The sequence below is a fragment of the Alternaria triticimaculans genome (genome assembly GCF_023758025.1).
Source record: "Alternaria triticimaculans strain BMP 0046 chromosome Unknown scaffold_6, whole genome shotgun sequence".
NCBI classification, from domain to species: Eukaryota; Fungi; Ascomycota; class Dothideomycetes; order Pleosporales; family Pleosporaceae; genus Alternaria; species Alternaria triticimaculans.
In genome coordinates this window covers 841,625-860,683 of record NW_026055963.1, presented here as the reverse complement: position 1 = coordinate 860,683, position 19,059 = coordinate 841,625, and the positions used below count along the sequence as shown (strand labels likewise).

The following is a 19,059-nucleotide window of genomic DNA, read 5'->3' as shown; positions in this document are numbered from 1 at the left end:
AGTGCTTATCGATACGGAGATGTCTTGGCGAAGAAGCACCGAAACTCTCATCTCGGCCTGACCTGCTCCACATCAAGGGGCGACATTGCATACAACCGTTCTCGTGTCATTGAACGCCAACCAAAAATCGCTAAAAGATACATTCACAACTTCTCATGCACCGCTGTTCGAGCCCCGACTACCTGAACGCCATCTCCCTGCATGCTGTACGGCACAAACATTTTCCGTTCCAGCCCAACTTCTTTCAGAATACGATCCCACTTAGCCAATGTCCTCTCTTGTGCGCCATAATTGGCCATCATCAGCAAATCAAACGATGCGCCGTACCAGTGCGCGCCCTCATCTTGGATGACAAGCTCGTCCAGCAAGATGACTGAGTCAGGAGCAAGAGCGTCCTTGAGTTGAGAAAGGATGTTGTAGCAGGCCTGATCAGGCCAGTCATGCAGGATGTTGCGTAGGTAGTAAACGCACGCTCCCTTGACTGGCTGCGGCTGTGTGAAGTCATGGTGGACAACCTTCAGTCCCTCAATACTCTTAGCAGAATCGATGGCCGCCGCGTGCGTGTCCTGGAGCACAACACGTCCCTGCAGCTGGGGAAATCTCCTCAAAACCTCCCTAGCCTGGTGTCCGTATCCGCCACCGACGTCCACGAAGAGAGTTCGGTGGTTATCTCCCGTAGTGGAGCCGTGCACGTACTTCTCGAGCGGAAACACGTCGAGCCAGCTCTTCTGCCCCACTCGCTGAAACGACATGTACTCATTGAAGGCTTGTTGATGACGGGGTCGCTGCGATAGCCACTCAAAGAAGTGCAGGTCCGTGTTCTTGCCCAAGTTGAACGGAAGATGCCTGTTGTCCAGCGGTTGCTTGTAGCCATTGTCCGCCATCCACTTAGGTATCGCATTGTACGTTGCGATATTCCTCTCCGTTCTGCAAAGTAAATTAGTTACAAGCCTCAGAATCAAGGTCCAGTGGTACTCACACATGGAAGATCACGGATTCAAGCCCTGACATGGCTAGGTATCGCGTGATATTTGTGGCCCGGTACGTCCCCACTCCGACTTGCTCCACCATCCACTGCGTTGCTGCATATCGTAGCACTCGCACTAGCAGTGCCTCCTCAGCGCCCAACTCGGCAGCCAATTGACTCACGCTCATCGCCGTACCCTGCCGCGCAGCAAGGAGTCTCCACAGCCCCAGATCGATGCCCACTTGCACCATGTTGGGTGGCAGTGCGCAAAAGATCAGACGCTGCATAGTGTCCCATGGTTGCTCGAGCTTGAGAGAGGCCATCCTGGCAGCTTCGAGAAATCGAAGTCGCTTTTCCTCGTCTTTGTAAAGAGAGGCGGGGATGTGGCCGGCGGCCAGAGTCTCGAGAGCATCAAGGATGTTGTCGGCTTCGACATTTTCGTCATAAGGTGCATCTGAAGGTTCAGACAGAAACGGAATGGCAGACATGGTCGTAAAGTCTTCACTGATGAATCGGTGTAGAGGTCGTTGATGATGAGATACAAGACTCTGCGACCAGGAACTATGAAGTTATACGTATTTTGACAGCACAGACACATCTCGACATTGCCTGTGCTTCTTCGGTACATTGTGAATCATTGAGAGTCGTTCGTATCATCGGTGGCCGAGATCGTCGTACCGGGGGAGTGGTAACGTGGTTTAGTAGTGACGACTGTTTGAAGATCTGGACTCGAAAACACCGCGCTATCTGTTGTCGTTTGGCTGATAGTAACCCCCGAAAGAGAAAACAAACCGAGCCATCGACCTATCGAGGACTATCTTGTGTCTCGTCCACGAAAACTGTGAAGCAATCAAGGCTTATCGTCATGCCTATGCATACGTGTTTAGGCAACCTGAACTTCACAATGAGCAAGAGTAGTGTACGTGCACGGGAGATGGCGTCACGTTGGGCAGAACAGGATGCAATAGCAGTGTTGACTTCATGGAAGATGGCACGAACGCCACAAAACGCAATCGCTTGATGAACTATCGACAACTAAAAGAGATCCCGTCGTTGTAGCCTGCCCAGTCATAGGCCAATGACTCCTATACTCCCTGCGCCAGTCTTTACCCATTACATCTGTAGCTTTACAGTCTCCACCCTTTCCGCCACCTTCGTCGCAAACTCCCCCGCAACATCCGCACACAGTGCCAGAAGAGGATTCTTCACCGCCGCCGCCTCCCCATCGACTAGTAAACCCGACAATAAGGCATCCCTTAGGCGTTCCAGGACCCGCTGGGCCTCCAACACTCGCTTCACTAGTAGCACCCGCACTACGGCCCGCCGGTCGGCGCCCCTGATCGGCAGTGTTCCGCAGCGTAGCGGCTCGTGCTCCTCGTCTATCACTGAAGTCCCACCTGTTGTACTTGATGACGATAACGATGAAGACGGTGGTGAAGATGCGCCACTGTCGCAACTTGGTGATGATGCCAGCGTCGGTGTCCAGAGGGAAGTGCCGCCCAGTTTGAGCGAAACAAGTGCTCGGTCGATAGCCTCACAGATGACGAGCGCAGTCGAAGGGCGCGTCGAACATGCGTTCGGGCACGCCATCGTGTTGCAGCAGCAGGTTATGAGCATTCTCGAGGTGGAGAGCGCGGCTGAGGTGGAGGCGATGGGTGAGGAGGAGGGCGAATACGAGGATGTAGATAGGTGATCGAGGAGGGTGGGCACGCAGTTGCATGACTTAGGCGAAAGAGAGATGTCGTCTGAGGGTTGCGGGAATTGTGGATGTGTTTGCTGCTGTGGAGGGACCACGTAGCCGCAGTTATCGAAGCCTTTGCTACTTGTGGTCGCCATTGGCGTGTTCGCATATTGCTGATCCGGATGATAGCATGGCTGATGACCGTCTGGGGTCAGCAAACCAAAGTACGGTAGCCCTTCAGCAAGAAGCATGGTCGAAGGATCAGACTGGTGTTGTTCATGCTCTCGTTGCTGCTGCTCCCATGGCGCTCCACAGAACCCCATGTCGAGAAGCTCGGGAGCAATGTGGAAATCTGGAGACATTGGGTAATAGCAATTGGCTGTTTGCTTGGGTGTGCCACATTGCGAACCGATGAAATCTGGCAGACCTTGCAGGAAATCGTCGTCTGAATGTCGATATGGCGAGAACTCCATCCGATCGGGGCTCGATAAGTCCGTAGATTGCGCCATGCCGGGAATGGTGGATGCGCTGGAGTCGGAGCTGGAACTGGAGCTGGAGCAGTTCTCTGAGGTGGATGCCAGGCTGAATGGAGCAAATGGCGACACCTCACCTGAGGTCGGAATGGTAATGCCGGTCTCCGTCATGGGCGTCAGATACCCTTTCTGGCTCGCAGTTGCGCTGGTAGTGATGCTGGTGGAGCTCTTGCTGTTGTTGCGAGTGCGCGGTCGCCCAGCTCGTCGCGCCGGGCTATAGACGCACTCTATGCCTTTCTTCGCACATCTGCGACATTTCGGCCGCTCTTGATCGCATCGGATCTTGGAGTGTTGACAGCTATCACAGGCAAGGCGGTATTTGGTGGGTTTTGGCGCTGGCGCGCTGCTCTTGGCGCTGGAATCGTTGTCTTGCATACTTTATTCAACGTTGACGCTTGTTTCGGTAGCCAGAAGGCGATAGCGATGTTGCGATACATATACCGGCCATACTATCAGACCAGAGTATCCTGGGTGGGGCCGCTAAGAGCTGTTGATCTGGAGGGACTTCGGATCGGTTTCAGCTGATAACACGTACGCGCTGAGACTACCTCGAACTGCCTTGGTACTGTGATGGTATGCAAAAGCTTTGTGTGTGTGGATACACCTTTCAGGTAAGATCTCGCGATCTGGGGTGACTTCGGATAGACCCTAAGCGTTACTACCTTACGTGAACTAAGCATCCCAATCGGCTTAGCTGCAACAGACCCTTGCCAGTGGCCCACATCCGACATACACTCCAGGGCTCGCCTGCTTCTTTACATAGTAAGTAAGACGGGCTCTCACTTCCGGCTTATACATAGGCCTTTTGGGTCGTACCATAGTACTGGTATTGTAAGAACATGGCGAGAGCTGATCGTGGTTACACTAAAGCACGGCTCGGAACGATGCATGTCATACATGTCAGCACGAAAAACGGTGTAGCCTCCAACGTCCTCGGGATATGTGTCATTTGCGTCCAAATCAATGCATATCATATGCCTGGGATATGGTATGGCTCGAGGCGATGCATGCAACAGTGTCGCTCGGCTCATCACCGGAGGTGCAGCATGCATCCAGATCGGGTACCGATTCTCCACTACCCTGGCGCCTTTGTTGACGACCAAAAGACTGCTGCGGAGTTCAACAGAGCAACGTCGTCGTATGAAAAGTCATCATACATCCCACGTTACCTAACACTATCGAAATTGACGCACTCTCAAGGCCCGTACCGCTAGATTGCGCTCGTGCTTCGTTCCTTCAACTTGGCAGCACCGCGTGGAGACTTGCGAACGGGGAAGGTGTTCTGAGAAGGGCCTTGTTCGGTTGCATCAAGAGCTTCTCAGAGATAAGATATACAATAGCCAAAGCCTCATAGAGTTCGGGCCGAAGTTTCGGTACGTTGAGCCAATTGGGTGCACGAGCAGGCTCTCGTGGAGACTGGCGGGCGAAGGGGACATATACAAAGGGCCGTTTTCGGCTGCACCCACAGCCTCGTCGTTCATACCAGCGCATACACACAGGGGCCCGATGTTTGACTCGCATGTTCAGGGTACGTGAACCTGCTTTGGATGCTGATGATTTTCCGAGGACCCGCTCGTTGCGTGGGTAGTGGAGACTTGTTGTTTTAAGAGGCGAAGGCGCCCTGATCAACCCATTCGAAACGGACCGGTTCAACTCTTCTCGCACCTTCGATCGCAGGGCTTCAAACTGTTGGTCTTCTTCACTTAATCACGTGAAGTATTCGTCAAGGAAAGGATATTCGGGATGTGGATGTAGACATCGGCGGCTATCACTACAACAGTAAGATTTGGCGTCTTACTCAGTGAACGAGAACAGCCGACTCGAATTGACTACGGTTTGTGTCTTTGCTACGTTGCTTCACTTTCTGGATAACCTTGAAGTAATGCACATAGAAGTCGGTTATGCTGACCCTTGATCTGGCTGGCCCTCACTTCATACTTAGGCCGCTGTCGTAAAGATTGGACTCATGTAAACCGCGAAATACTCACACCTTCTGTAATTCCATTCATCACGCAAGTAGATGCTTGCCAAATTTAGACTGGGTGAACACAAGTGTAGTTAAAGGCTTGAAACACAAGTACTGTTCAGCCCAAGAATGGTTTTACCGCCTCAAGAGCTTGCTTGAAGTTGGAAACCTCATCGGGCGATATACCCAACTGCTCCTTAGTAATGAAAAGACCCTGTTCCTTAACATGCCCAAACCAGTCCGTCACTGCTTCACCAAACACAACACCTGTGACAGCCTCTTCTCCGGCCAGGCCAAACAAACTACCGATAACTTCTGGCTTGCACTCCACGTATACGCCTTTCTTGCCTGAGACCTCTTCCCACTGCGAGAGCGCCTCTCCAAGGGACAGAACCTCGGTGCAGACACCGGCGTATTTACCATGCGTCAACTTGGGGTTCGCCAAGGTTTGGCGCGCCCAAACACCTGGGTCTTTAGCCATGTCACCAGCCATGGGGTAAACAGTGGATGGAGTTGACGGGACCATCCAAACGTATTTCCCCGGCGCACTGGCCTAACGGACATTTGTTAGTCATGTTAACAAGCCGTGTGTTAAAGATGGTCACTTACCACTGGCTGTGGCTTCAACATGGGGAAGAAAGCAAAATTGGACGGATAGAAGCCAAACATGAGAAAGGTGGTCTTAGCCGCCAGCTCTGGCATGTTCTTCCGGATGTGATCGTCGACCTTGGCTTTGTAGTCGAAGTGAGGGACGGGGAATTTGCCTTTGGTGATTTCGTCTGCCGCAGGAAGTGTGCTCCAAATGTAATGCTCCAATGTCTTTACTTCAGCGGCCAATCTCGCGAGCATAATGCCATCGCGCTTCTCGATCTCACCGGCCTCAGACTGACTGGCGCCTTTGAAGAAAGGTTCCCACCACTGAGTCACGGCGAAGATGGCTTGCGCGCCCTTCCTCCATGTCAGTTCTTGGTCAAGACATCAGCGAAGACAATGAAGACTCACTGTGAAGGCTTTCCTAATAGACTCTTCATCGTCATAACTTCCTTGAACGACCTCCATGCCCTCCGCAGCAAGCTTCTGGGCCTTCTCTCCGCTCGGATTTCTGGTCACTGCGCGGATCTGCCAGTCACCAGACTTGAGCAACCCGCGAGCGATGGAACCACCTTGGTTGCCAGTCGCACCGGTGATAACAGCTAGTTTCTTTGCCATAGCTGCTAAGTGATGTTGTATTCTCTGGAATGTGGCTGGAAAGGAGAATGAAAGAGGTTATGGAGCTTAATCCCGTGCAAAGTCTGTACGTTCCAGGATAAAACCTTCAAGTTGCACGGAGAGTATATGCCTATGGACAGAAACGACACCTCTTGAACGCACGCGAACTGCCGAAAACACAAGATCCTGCTTCAGCATACTATGCCATTCTCGGTGTTTGAGAAGGCCGGCCGAAGTAGTGTAGTGCCACCTTTGATCGATTCGATCCGGCGATTGAGCCTTCGGTGAGTAACGAAGACATTGGCATGGTACGCGATCGCAACTGCCGGTGGTGGACTATCGGGTGTGTACTCGCTGTTCAGGTACTCAAAATATCCCGCAGTGGGCTCGGCCCGAAGTTCCACAAATGCTCCGAGCCACGACACGCAACCGGCCACTGTGGGTCTCCGTGCATCACCGATGAGGCTCGCTCTCCCATGCTGTCCGCACGTGGATTGTAGACTAGAGACACTGTACTCGCGGGATTTCCCAGATTGCGAGTACAAAGTTAAGCCTACCTAGGTAAAGCAGCACCCTGGGTGAAGTATGCATGGATAAAAGGCAGAAACGATGACGTCTTCAAGATAGCTGTGTGAGTTGATATGTTGGTGATCGTGGTTCATAGCTCGTACCACATCAAACATATGCCCCGGTTACCACAGTAGAGTAAGCAAAATGCGCCGACTTTTCGGTCTCTTCGGTTATCCGAGTCCAGATGGGGTCCCATGGCATCTATTATTACAGTAGCTAGACTGCTTTCATAGAATCAATCGTCGTTTGCTTCTCATTATCCTCTGCTTTCAGTCAGTAGATACCTCATCAGTCACAATGTCGAGAACCGCCAGTACCTTGCTTTGCCGCGCTGCGCCAGCGCTCCGTCTCGCCGCACTGCAACCAGCTCGTTCACCATGTCTGCGCCGAGGATATGCTCAAGAGACACCGTTCCCGAAGCCACAGAAACTGAAGGGCGTCCTCAAGCCTTTGAAGCAATTCTTAGTTACGCCTACAGTGGGCACCGAGTTCCCAGAGGCGAATCTCGTTCAGATGCTGAACGCACCCAACTCGGATGAGCTTCTCAGAGACCTCGCCATCACGAGTAAGCGCGCAAACCGCTACCTTCGAGAAGACAGAGCTGACGAATGTGTTCTCTCTAGTCGCGCGACGTGGAGTCGTCTTCTTCCGCAACCAGAACGACATGACCAACGATCTCCAGAAGCAGCTCATCCAACGTATGGGTGAGCTAGTGGGAAAGCCGAAGGAGTCGACCCTGCACATACACCCCGTACTCAACCCCAACACCCCGATGGGTGGCAACGACCTGCACATCAGCACCATCAACTCCCGTCAGCGAATCATGGCCCACGGCAAGGCCGTACCTCGTGACCTAGGAAATGTAAGACAGGCGCTTGAGTCGTGGCACAGCGACATCCAGTCCGAGCAGGTGCCTTCCGACTACACGTGCTTGAGACTTGTGGAGCTACCCACCTGTGGAGGAGACACATTGTGGGCATCTGGATATGAGGTCTATGACCGCATTAGCGAGCCCATGCGCAAGATGCTTGAAGGGAAGACGGCAAACTACACCGCACCATGTAAGTCTGCCAGCTGCTAGCGAACTTCGTGCCTTCTGACAAGTCTCTCCGCAGTCTTTGAACGAATCATCAAGAACTCGAAGCTCCAGGTCTACACAGAGGCGCGTGGCCACCCTGAGAACACCGGCAACCCTCTGAAGGCCGTTCACCCGGTCATCCGCACAAACCCCGTCACTGGATGGAAGAGTGTCTTCTCCATTGGTGCATACGTACGTCTAGCTCCAGCATCCAAGCCGTACATCCACTAACTAGACGACAGCCCGAGTCTATCAACGGCCTGACTCAGCCAGAGAGCGACATGATCCTGAACTGGCTGATGGACATGGTACTCCGCAACCACGATTTGCAGTGCCGCTTCAGGTGGCAAGGTCCAAACGACATGGCCATCTGGGACAACCGCAGCATGGTACACAACGCGACCATGGACTACGACGACCACGGCAACCGTTTCGGATACCGCGTGTGCGGTATTGGAGAGAAGCCCTACTTCGACCCCAACAGCAAGTCGATGCGCGAGGCGTTGGCGGAGGAGGCGAAGGAGGAGTCTTCATGAGCGATCCACGGTTTCGGAAAGTACCTAGATAATTTTGATGGGAACGGCGTTTTGTCTTGTTAGTGTACGAAGGAAAAGCGGTGGGGTTCCATCCTTGTATGAAGTAATCTGATCTCTTTTGTTTCTTGTCCGAATCTGATGTCTACTTCGTGCAGATTTGGTTGTTTCTGTCGCCATCAGATCTGCTCTGTCCTATTGGCTATTGCAAGGCCTCCAGTTGATGGATCGGATGTAAAAGTTGATGGGATGTTTGCCGCTCAATCTGCAACACCGCTGAAGTGACAGGAGAAGAGGCAGGTCCCGTGGGGCCGCCGCTGGAAGCTCGGAGTTCACGGCACGTGCGCGGTGGTAGCCAATAAGAGCGTGGTGCCCCGCTTGGAGATTTCGGCCCGAGTGGGTCAGGGGACGACTCCAAGTGCGAGAGCCTCATCGATCGCTCGTCATCGCACAGTACAGTATCGTGAGTACCTAGGTACCTGAGTGTCTACAACACCTTCTCTCTGCCCGGAACAACCCCGGATCTAACGTCATTACCTTATCATCGCATAGCACACGTGCAAGTACTCATGAGGATACGAAGGCACTCGGTAAGATCCGTTGCTTCGCCTTCTTCATCTGGCATTCAAGTGCGAACTGCAGTACACTATTCCATTATCGTCCGCTAAAGCTACGAAGAAGCACTGATACGTGTCTTCACACTATCAGTAATTGTCTCCTCCAGCCCCATGAATCCCGGCCGGCCAAGTTCCTTCAACAGTGCTTCCGCCCTAGCTCGCGGTCCGATCTCCGCCAACGGGAAATCTAGACCCTCGAGCTTGTCTCGCGGCTTGTAACCTGGGACAGCTTTTGCGAAAATGTCAAAGAACTCGTTGATTGAGTAAGACGAAGCGTAAGCAAAGATGCGTTCATCGTTGACGGCTGGGTTTATCAAGCCGGCAACATGGAGACGAGCGACGTCCTGGACGTGGACATAGTAGACTGCGCTAGTGTTAGCTGTTGTTTGCGCTGCACATTTGGAAAGAGCAGGGGTTACATACAACGCTGTACATGCTTGATGGAGTCAGTATCGCCGTCCAAGATCTGGAGCGGGATATGCGCTGTAGACGGAAAGCCCTGGTGGGCCACGTCTAGCGGACTGCCGTAGATAGTGCAAGGCAGCACTGCGTTGGCAGAGAAGTGCGGCTTGTTGTTCTTGATCCACTCCCAGAATGCCTGTTCGGCCGCGACCTTGGAAGCAAAGTACGCGATCATGAACTTATGCATCGGTGGAAGCGAATCTGGAATGTTCTTAGACAAGGCCAGCGTCTGCTCGTCATACTCATCCGCAGACACTGTGTCAGTCCCTCGGTATGCTTGCAGCGAGCGGACCGCAGCTGAAGACGACGTCAGCACGAAGCGCTTCACACTGGGCTCTTTGGCTGCGGCTTCCAAACAGCCCAGAGTTCCGGCCACGGTGGTTCGGAGCAATTCGTCTGGTGTGACACCCATGTCCCGTACTGAGGCAACGTGCACAATTCCGGAGACACCTGGACGGTAAGACTTGTCAGTGATGAAACGGTGTTTTGTCTAGGCGGTGGGAATACCTGACACCGCGTCGTCGAACGCGCCGGGCTCTCTCATGTCCTTGACAGTCACGAGTTCAAACTTGTTATCGCCATACTGCTGCGAGAAACGATCTGCGAGCCATTGGTGCTTGCTGGCGTCGCGCACTGTGCCTCGCACCTTGTAGCCTTGCTGGAGAAGCTGGTCTGTGACGTGAGCGCCAACAAAACCGTTGGCCCCTGTTACAAGGACGGTGGAGCCTGCGGCAATTGCGGGACTGTCGTAAGGAGCCATGTTGGGTGAATACAATACGAGGGTGTTGTAAGATTCTCAGCACTGAGATCAAGTCTGCGAAAGGTTTGGATAATGGGGTGATGGGGTGATGGGGTGATGGAGTGGTGCAAATAATCAGTTCTTCTACGTTGTTTGTACTTCCGAACACAGTCAGCCCGGCACCATCCAAGATCTTCGGCGCATTATTGGTGTTGAGCGTTTGAACGATGCTATACCTTATCGAGTTGTCGATATAGTACCGCTACCTGAGGATAAGCACTGTATCTTACTGGGCTGACGGGTACCCACCCCCTCGGGATCTTGACTCAGAACACACCGAGCTCGCTAGGTGACATCCGACACCCGACAGTGACAGGGCTCCCATGCGAAGGTGACGCCATAAGATGTAACTCTCACGAAGATACTCCCACGAATGAGAGAAATCGCAAGTATAATATACTGTAACTCTCACGACTATACCGTCAGGACTGTTTCCACGATACTCGAACGACCAAACAAAGATGCATCGCGTTGACTGTGGATGTGCTTTTCTCGCTCTGCGAACGCTCGCCCGCGTTGAGGAATACACCACTTCGTCGCAAGTACCACTCGAAACCGCATTCCAAGTCACCTCCGAGGCAGAACGACCATGTCTCGCCGTACTAAGCTGCGAACGATGTCGCCAACAACGACTCCCACTCACTGCCGTCACTATCTTGTGCGCTCATCTGGTCGACTGGCTGTGTCGATTATGGCATCTTCATGAAGAGGCCGTCGCAGAAGCATCCACGGATTCCAGCAACGGCAACACCACGACTACAAGTACACCCCCGCCCAACACCAGCAACACTGTCGAGAGCCCGCATGCCAATCAGCCTTGGAAGTTTTCCCTTGGCAACTACGATCTCGCTGCCGACGAAGCCGATGCGCTCAGCAACGAACTGATGACGTTGCGCCTGACAGGCTTCTCAGCCGTCTTAGGCTCCCTCGAAGCCGCTCTCGTCACATCTGGATCCTCGTCGTCTACCGCATCTTCTCCCGATAAAGGGGCGAATGGAACGCCCAACGGGAAAGCGGCTTTTGCGCCAGCTTGTCTTGACCTCGTCCGCGCAAATCTCAGTCTAGTGCGCGCATGTATCGGCCGTCTCAAAGCGCGCTCACTGCTGAGCAACGGTGCGGCAGGCAATCTGTGTTAGCACTATACCCAAGAATAATGTGTTGAACCATTGGGAGAAAGCATTTCACATGCTCTCGGTATGATGTTCGTCTTCGCGACAAGAAGTTGAGGTACGCATGTATTATCTCCTATTATCCTACAGCATCGTGGCTCCTCACTGAGCCAAATAGCCCCTATCACCAGTCAGCGCTTCATGGTTTCTCACGTAAAGATTGAACAATACATACCCATCCAGTACCAATGACTGACCAAACATGTAGCTGCTCATGGGCCCAGCCAAGAACACAACAGCATCAGCAACCTCTTCAGCATCTCCCAGCCGGCCTACAGGCACACGCTCTCGCACGAGGTTATCGATGAAAGCCTTGGTCTGTTCCGAGGACGCGATGAGCGGCGACATGATGTACCCAGGGCAGAGCGCATTGATACGAATCTGCTGGGGTGCATACAGCACGCCCTCAGAACGTGTCAGACCGAGGATAGCATGTCGACCCGCTACATATGCACCAGCAGCGACTTGAGGGGGTGAAGCAGCAAAGGCATGCACTGAGCAGACATGCACGATACTGCCACGGCCATATCGCGAGTCGCGCGGCTCCTGCCGCAGCATTTGCCGTACCCCGGCCCGATGCCAGAGCCAGACACCAGTCACGTGTTCTTTGAGGTGGGTATCGAATGCGGCGGGTGCCGTGTCGGGACTGCCGCCCATGGGCCCACCGAAGCCGGCATTCAGAATGACGAAATCGATACGAGCGAAGCGTGACGCGGCTTGTTGAACGACAGCCTCGACGGACTCTTCCGTACTGCATGGAGTGGAGACACTCAGCACGTCTGTCACCTTGTACTGCGATGCTAGCGTCTGCGTTGTCTCTTGCAGTCCAGCCTCGTTGGTGTCGACAAGGGCAAATTGTTGAACACCATTGCGGGCCAGCGAGTATGCGGCGCTTTGGCCGAAGCCTGCAACGTAGTATGAGCCTTCTATCTCCTTTGCTACAAACTTTGTGCAAGCCATAAAAATGCAAAGATAGCAACAAGAAAACGTACCAGATCCGGCTTCTGTGATTAGTGCAACTCCCGAAAGCATTCTTGATATGGTGATCTTCGTGGCTAATTTTCATCCCATGGTTCTTGACGTTGTTTTATCGTGATCATGCAATACCCTCGGTGCTTTCTGACTCGGCGTGTTCAGAAACGCACCGAGTTGATTGCTGTCGCCCCCAAATCTGGATCCTAGCGCGGAGTTGTGTGGAGAGGCATGAGGCGGAGAATGAAAAACCCCGGCATGGGTGTCTAAATCTGAAGCGTCCAATAGGGAGCGCCCAGCGCTCTTAACAATCCGAAAGCGAAGGACGTGCGTTATGCTCCGCGTCGGCGCTCTCCGATTGTCTGTTTACAGGTTACTACGTTCCTTACCTTCTCAACGATTGTGCATATGCAAAAGGTATCCGATTCAAAGCTCCATACCATGTAGTTCTTGCGGATAACAACACCCCAACAGCAATACGACTGCCCCACTACCCAGCCCACGGACCGCGGTCGCTCGATGTTGCTGCGATGCACCCACGCGGCCCCTTGCGAAGGCCAAGTTTGGAGCATGAAGCCTCAGGCTGTATCATCCTCCATGACGCCTTCGCATGAGTATCGCTAAGGTTGGAGCAAAGACTATATCCTCTCGTCAGACGCAGAATATGAAGCACCCAACTTCTTGGTCTGAATATGCGACCTGGGCACACAAGCACTTGGGGTTTCCTGTGCGCTTGGTGATGATCGTTGTAGGTGGGTTGTGATGTCGAGATCGAAGAAGAGCTCGTATAGCTGGTAAGGCAGTCATCGTATCTGAACACTAGAGAGTGCAGTTTCCGTGGGAGCGCACCACTGCAGGTATGAAAGCGTCCGGCTTCGTTTTTCTCAATCAAAATTCCAAGTCGACTTCTCTTAGCCGACACAGCTGGCTCATCATGCTTCGCGATCGGCTGTAAGCTCGGCGCGCTTTCCCGTCGATTCGATCAGCCTTTGCACGTCGTCTGGGATCCATGAGAAATGGCAAGATCAAGTCACCAAAGCAATCTCTGCTCAGCTATACGGCATTCCTCTAGAAGTTTCGTCGTTGTCACGGTCTGGATACCTGGGCAGGGTCGCGACAGCAGCACATCGCTCGTGCACTTGTGCCTGATGTGAGTGGCTCGGGTGGTCCATAGCATTGGTGGCAATGGTCACCATCTACGGAACGTCCGGAGCTGACGGCGATGGAGATGCGACAACGCTGTCATGGCTAGAATGACGATGAGATGCCGTTCAGGAGTGTGACGTGCGTCAACCGGTGACGAAAAGCTAGCGGCGCAATTCCTTGGCGCCAGTAGAAGCTAGCGCGTAAACAGCTCATCCAGGCACACCGTTCGTTCTCTTCGCTGATACACGAACTCAACGCTACCCTCATTTTCCATCATTTAGCTTTAATTTTTGGATAGACCCCTTTCTATCGCTTAGCGGGTGTTGACCGCTTCGTCGACTTAGTAAGAATACCCCACTCCAGACTCCCCTCTAAGCAGCCGAAACATCCACACCTACGCTGCATAGCCAAGCTCGGTGAGATGGCAGGTGTTGGACACTTTGCCTCCTCCCTGCGACTCAGTCGGGATCGAAGTGCGCGACATATCCATTCAGGGCACGTAGGAAGAGACATTGTTCCTCGACTGATGCAGCCTCGCAACGCACTGGTGCAAAACAACAAGGCAGCCCCATGATTGGATCATCTTCGACGTGACTGCTACCTAATTCCACCACTTTCGCTTCTGCCACGTTTGAGCGCAAGTTGGAACGAAACTGCAACCACCTCGGCCCAACCCTTCCAGGATACTGACGCCCGCCAGAATGGACCCTTTTAGATATCGGAAGGCGTATGAGGCCATGGTGCATACAACGCAACTCATTGAAGAACGTCTGAATCAAGATGTTCAGCTCAACGAGGAAGGCACAGTTGATGACGATGGCGATGTACCAGAAGCCGCCTTCCAGGAGCAAGATCCGGACAGCATGGACTGGACGCCTACGGAATCGAATACTCCACCTCCAGATTGTGGACCACCCCCGACTCTATCGAGAAAGATGCGTCATCTTCTACCTGGTGGTGGAGACGGTGATCTGCAGGCCGAAGATCGTGGCGAGAACGCAGTGCTCCTACACAAGCTCAAAGAGGGGAAGATCATGGATGAATGCATTGACAAGCTGGTTCATGATCTGCCCGACGTCTTGAATTATCAGAAATCACTTTCATTCACTCCTTCGACGATCGAAGTGCCCAAGGACTTTGGGCTGCAGCTCAGCATCTCGATAAACCACCATCTCGCTCAGATAGAGGATCGCAAGGCGCTAGAGAAGTACCGCAGGTTACTCGGGCATCGCAAAGACGCGACCAAGAAGAAGCCCGTCAGGCTTGGTTTTGATCCAGTCGAATTGATCAAGAAACAAGCTGTAGCATTTGGAAAGGACATCCCCGCACCTGTCTGCACGTTAGACAACGAGATACACCCTATCTTCCGTCTAGATAACTGGCACGGGTGTCCGGATGGAATCTACGAGGTCTTGAAACCGGCTTTGCAACTAGCCACCTTGCTCCTGACATCTCAGGCCACTGCTCACTTCTGGCACACTCTGGTATTTGGCAAGAGGGAGGCCTGCGAGGAGACATCTGCAGCATATGGCCAGCCTTGTTTTCGCATCAAAGAGGACGTACCATGGTCTGAAGAGCACCACGCAACATTCAAGAACTTTTTGGATAATCAGATCGACACTGTTCACTTCTACTTTCACCACGATCCTCTACCACCGGAGACTGCATACGCGTCAATGGGCCTTGTCAAGGACTACAAGAACGGCTTGATGCGAAAGATCAATCACAAGTGCCATACAAGCCGCATCTGCCTTCATTCAGACTTCTACACTACCGCAAAGAAGCTTAGCTTACTACGATATCGGGAGCCTGCAATGGTACTGCGATACAACATGTTCCTTGCTACCTGTCTGGCCCATGAAGTTGCACACTTCTGTGAAGTATCTGGGCCGCACCACGACCATCCCCTGCTCTCAGAACCTGAGGTCTTCTTCGGCGACAACATGTGGACAGAAAGTGGAATCGCTTTCGAACTCAAGATCTTTGGTGGACGCATACACCCTCTGTCTAGCCGAATCGACTGCAAATTCGGACTAGCGTGTCTGGACTACCCGCTCAAGGAGCTTTACGACAAGGACGACAATGTTCTATACGCCTTGCCAATGGACTATATCCTCAAGCTACAACAGAAAGAAACGTGGGACCAAGACTTCAGCAAGGCTGGTCCGGACGTCTTCTTCGTTCCACGCACCGGAGGCCGCTCAATCGAGATCAACGGGACCAACCTGATGATTTGGGAAGATGAGAACGATGCAGAGATCTCGGATCATATTGATAACGAGGATACGGAGTGGATGCGCATGGATGATGGGTCGATTGCGAAGAATCCAAAAGCAAATAATCGCAAACCCCAGCGACAACCCATGGTACCCCGATGGAATCCGTACAACAACCAGAAGAGGAAACAAGCTGTCGAGACAGGAGCCCCGTGTGTCTCTACCGAGGTCGTGGAGATCAAAGATGAGGAAGTGAAAGAGGAACAGAAGCTGGAGCCTCCTGAAAACACTGAAATAAGCAAGGGTGCTTCGGACCAGGATATGGCTTAATAAGAGATGGCGTTTTGGATGGAGGAAAAGGGTGAGGGATTGTTGCATTCACATTTAGCACGTTCTCTTGGATACCACTGCATTTGCGTAGGGCGTTGTTGTTTGTACTGCATTGGCATAAGCATCAACAGTTATTAGTACTACTTGTTTGTGTACAGCTCATGCTTCATCAAGAGCCTTGTTCGCTAATGCATCTGCTTCTCGGTTCATTTCTCTTCTTACATGCCAAAATTGGTACTCTCGACGACCCGTCTTGTCATTATTCTCCAAAGAGACCATGTCGTCATGCAGCTTTTTCAGGACCTGGAAGTGCGCAACTTGTCTGCCATTGGAACCCACCCCATCCTTCTCGATCCATCGCTCTATCCACTGGCTCATAGCCTTGACTAGAAAGCTTGAGTCGGTCGCAATCTTTATGCGAAATACCTCGCGGCATGTAACTGTGACAGCGATGATCCTCCAAAGCGCTTGACGAAAAGCCTCGATCTCCGCGCGTGTACTCGTCTGAGGCAGAGACTCATCAAGAAGACCGCAGGTATTATAGAGAGAGTCGGGACCAAAGTATACGCCGTATGAAGCCCGTGCCGTTGGTCGACCGTTGTTACGACACGCACCGTCAATGTAGACAACTAGAGTCGTGTCGTCCGGTATAGGGTTTGGCCTGGACATAACCTTCATGCGCAGTTGAGAGATATTCTTGTCGGGATTGTAGAAAACGAGTTCAGACCGGGGAATGCGAGAGTAATAAGGGTCTTCAGACGGGTCGAAACGACGTCGACTCTTTTCTCCGTACTTGTTGTAGGGCATGCTGTTGGCTTCGATGTTGGTGTTGAGATGTACTGGAGTTGTGAGTTGTCTCTTGCGCAGCGGATGAGTCGGAACCTACATCATAGTGACAGTGTATAGGGTTTCGGCCTTATTATCAATATCAGGGAGTCGCGTCCACGGCTATCTTCATTCCAAGCAGAGGTACCTGACCGGGCCTACTGCTAAGCTAGTCCGATATGGCTAGCGTACTGTAAGCGAGGTGAATCTTGGCAGAGTCACTGGAGCCCGAATTCTCCTTCCTGACAACGACGCACGCCTACTGTCTACTACCCCCGCCGAACGTTAACCCCGACTTTTCGACGACTTCACGATGGCGGACACCCAGAAAGATGCGCTGTTCAAGACAGTGCAGATCGACGCCCTGGTACGTAGGAAAAGTGCAGCTCCAGTACCCCACTGTGCGCCCCGCCATTGTGCTGGAAACATACCGTTATAGGAGCCTGGTATAGCTATGAGAGACTGACTGTGGTCCTCAGGTCGCGATCAAGATTGCTACCGCAAGCGGCAAGTCCTTCCCTTCGCTCGCGACAGGAAGCATCGTCGGTATGGAGAAGAACGGCGTCCTAGAAATCACAAACTCGTTCCCCTTCCCCGAAGTCTCTGCCGCGCAGACCGATGGCCAGAACGAAACCGTCGCAAACCTCGCCGCTGGTGCTCCCCGCGCCAAGCAGAACATCGCATACGGAAACGAGATGATCAAGTTCCTCCGGGAGGTCAACGTGGACGCGAACAACGTCGGCTGGTACACAAGCACAAGCATGGGCAACTTTGTCAACCTGAACACCATCGAGAACCAGTACTTCTACCAGAGCCAGCCAAACGAGAGGACCGTCGCTTTGATCTACGACGTGAGCAGGAGCTCTCAGGGTACCCTGAACCTGCGCGCATACAGGCTCTCTCCTTCTTTCGTGACGGCATACAAGGAGGGCAAGTTCACGACTGAGAGGTATGCATAAACGATTTTAGATAAAGGTGGAAACTAACAATCTCAGCCTCCAGAAGAGTGGTCTCCGCTACCACGACATCCTAGTCGAGCTTCCAGTCACCATCCGCAACTCCCACCTCCTCACTTCGCTCCTACACCAGCTACCCTCCGACGCGCCCAAGCAGGAGCTCAAGTTCCCACCCAACCTAGCCGCTCTGCAGCAGGACCCAAACACCCCCCAGGCACCGCTCTTCCCCAACTATGACTCGCTCGACCTCTCCATCGACCCCTTCCTCGAGAAGACCTGCGACCTGCTCCTTGAGAGCATCGAGAACCACCACACAGAGATCAACAACTACCAGTACTACCAGCGTTCGCTCGCTCGTGAGCAGACCAAGATTACTGCGTGGCAGCAAAAGCGCAAGGCTGAGAACGCGGCGCGCACAGCCTCAAAGCAACCTCTCCTCCCCGAAGATGAGTGGCAGAGGCTGTTCAAGCTGCCCCAGGAACCCAGCCGACTGGAGACGCTCCTCAACTCGAGACAGGTTGAGCAATACTCGAGGCAGGTGGACGGTTTCACGGCAGGCGTCACTTCCAAGATGTTTGCCGTCAAGAGCAATCTTCTTCCTGGAGAGTAGATTTGGTAGACGTGGCTGTATTTCATGATTATGCTTCTCTTCGTCACGGCATGGGCATGGCGTTGCGGGTTAGCGGTCCCTTTGACGGGATTGGATTTGATCTTTTAGATGGAAGGACCACGATGATTATGTGAAGGGGCATTTCTAGCGTTTGCCCATGTGTTCCGATGCCAAAAGTTGGAAATGCCGCAAAAGCGTTGATGTTCAAACAGACGCTGCTCAGCTAGGCGGCTGATAGCTCTCCTAAGCATGTGCGGAGCGACCATTGCCACATAGAGTGCTGAATCAGACAAAGAAGTAATCAACACGCGTTCGCGACATCAATACAGGTGCTCTCCATGCTGAACGTGTCTACACCTGTAATACTCGCCAACCCTAACTGCTCGGATACCGGATCGACGGTGGACCTGCATCTTTCAC

At 52.9% G+C, this 19,059-nt stretch overlaps 7 protein-coding genes across 7 annotated transcripts; 3 read left to right on the top strand and 4 right to left on the bottom strand.

Annotated features, from left to right (window-relative positions):
* Positions 1 to 143: 143 nt before the first annotated feature.
* J4E78_005176 (uncharacterized protein) lies at positions 144 to 1,455 on the bottom strand (the record flags this gene model as incomplete). Its single annotated transcript, XM_049365798.1, has 2 exons — positions 144 to 927; positions 980 to 1,455. 2 exons carry the CDS (start codon positions 1,453 to 1,455, stop codon positions 144 to 146), a joined length of 1,260 nt encoding a protein of 419 aa, XP_049222513.1.
* A 3,810-nt stretch (positions 1,456 to 5,265) lies between these two features.
* J4E78_005175 (uncharacterized protein) lies at positions 5,266 to 6,356 on the bottom strand (the record flags this gene model as incomplete). The annotated part of the gene is made up of 3 exons (XM_049365797.1): positions 5,266 to 5,700; positions 5,757 to 6,095; positions 6,150 to 6,356. The coding sequence occupies 3 exons, from the start codon at positions 6,354 to 6,356 to the stop codon at positions 5,266 to 5,268; spliced, it is 981 nt and encodes a 326-aa protein (XP_049222512.1).
* Positions 6,357 to 7,223: 867 nt separating this feature from the next.
* On the top strand, positions 7,224 to 8,540 carry J4E78_005174 (uncharacterized protein; the record flags this gene model as incomplete). Its single annotated transcript, XM_049365796.1, has 4 exons — positions 7,224 to 7,491; positions 7,550 to 7,987; positions 8,042 to 8,196; positions 8,247 to 8,540. The coding sequence occupies 4 exons, from the start codon at positions 7,224 to 7,226 to the stop codon at positions 8,538 to 8,540; spliced, it is 1,155 nt and encodes a 384-aa protein (XP_049222511.1).
* Positions 8,541 to 9,207: 667 nt separating this feature from the next.
* J4E78_005173 (uncharacterized protein) lies at positions 9,208 to 10,376 on the bottom strand (the record flags this gene model as incomplete). The annotated part of the gene is made up of 3 exons (XM_049365795.1): positions 9,208 to 9,518; positions 9,578 to 10,066; positions 10,124 to 10,376. The coding sequence occupies 3 exons, from the start codon at positions 10,374 to 10,376 to the stop codon at positions 9,208 to 9,210; spliced, it is 1,053 nt and encodes a 350-aa protein (XP_049222510.1).
* An 877-nt stretch (positions 10,377 to 11,253) lies between these two features.
* On the bottom strand, positions 11,254 to 12,616 carry J4E78_005172 (uncharacterized protein; the record flags this gene model as incomplete). The annotated part of the gene is made up of 3 exons (XM_049365794.1): positions 11,254 to 11,449; positions 11,760 to 12,522; positions 12,577 to 12,616. 3 exons carry the CDS (start codon positions 12,614 to 12,616, stop codon positions 11,254 to 11,256), a joined length of 999 nt encoding a protein of 332 aa, XP_049222509.1.
* Positions 12,617 to 14,403: 1,787 nt separating this feature from the next.
* J4E78_005171 (uncharacterized protein) lies at positions 14,404 to 16,248 on the top strand (the record flags this gene model as incomplete). The annotated part of the gene is made up of 1 exon (XM_049365793.1): positions 14,404 to 16,248. One exon carries the CDS (start codon positions 14,404 to 14,406, stop codon positions 16,246 to 16,248), a length of 1,845 nt encoding a protein of 614 aa, XP_049222508.1.
* A 1,138-nt stretch (positions 16,249 to 17,386) lies between these two features.
* Positions 17,387 to 18,639, top strand: J4E78_005170 (uncharacterized protein; the record flags this gene model as incomplete). Its single annotated transcript, XM_049365792.1, has 3 exons — positions 17,387 to 17,440; positions 17,553 to 18,022; positions 18,069 to 18,639. The coding sequence occupies 3 exons, from the start codon at positions 17,387 to 17,389 to the stop codon at positions 18,637 to 18,639; spliced, it is 1,095 nt and encodes a 364-aa protein (XP_049222507.1).
* Between the last annotated feature and the right edge of the window lie 420 nt (positions 18,640 to 19,059).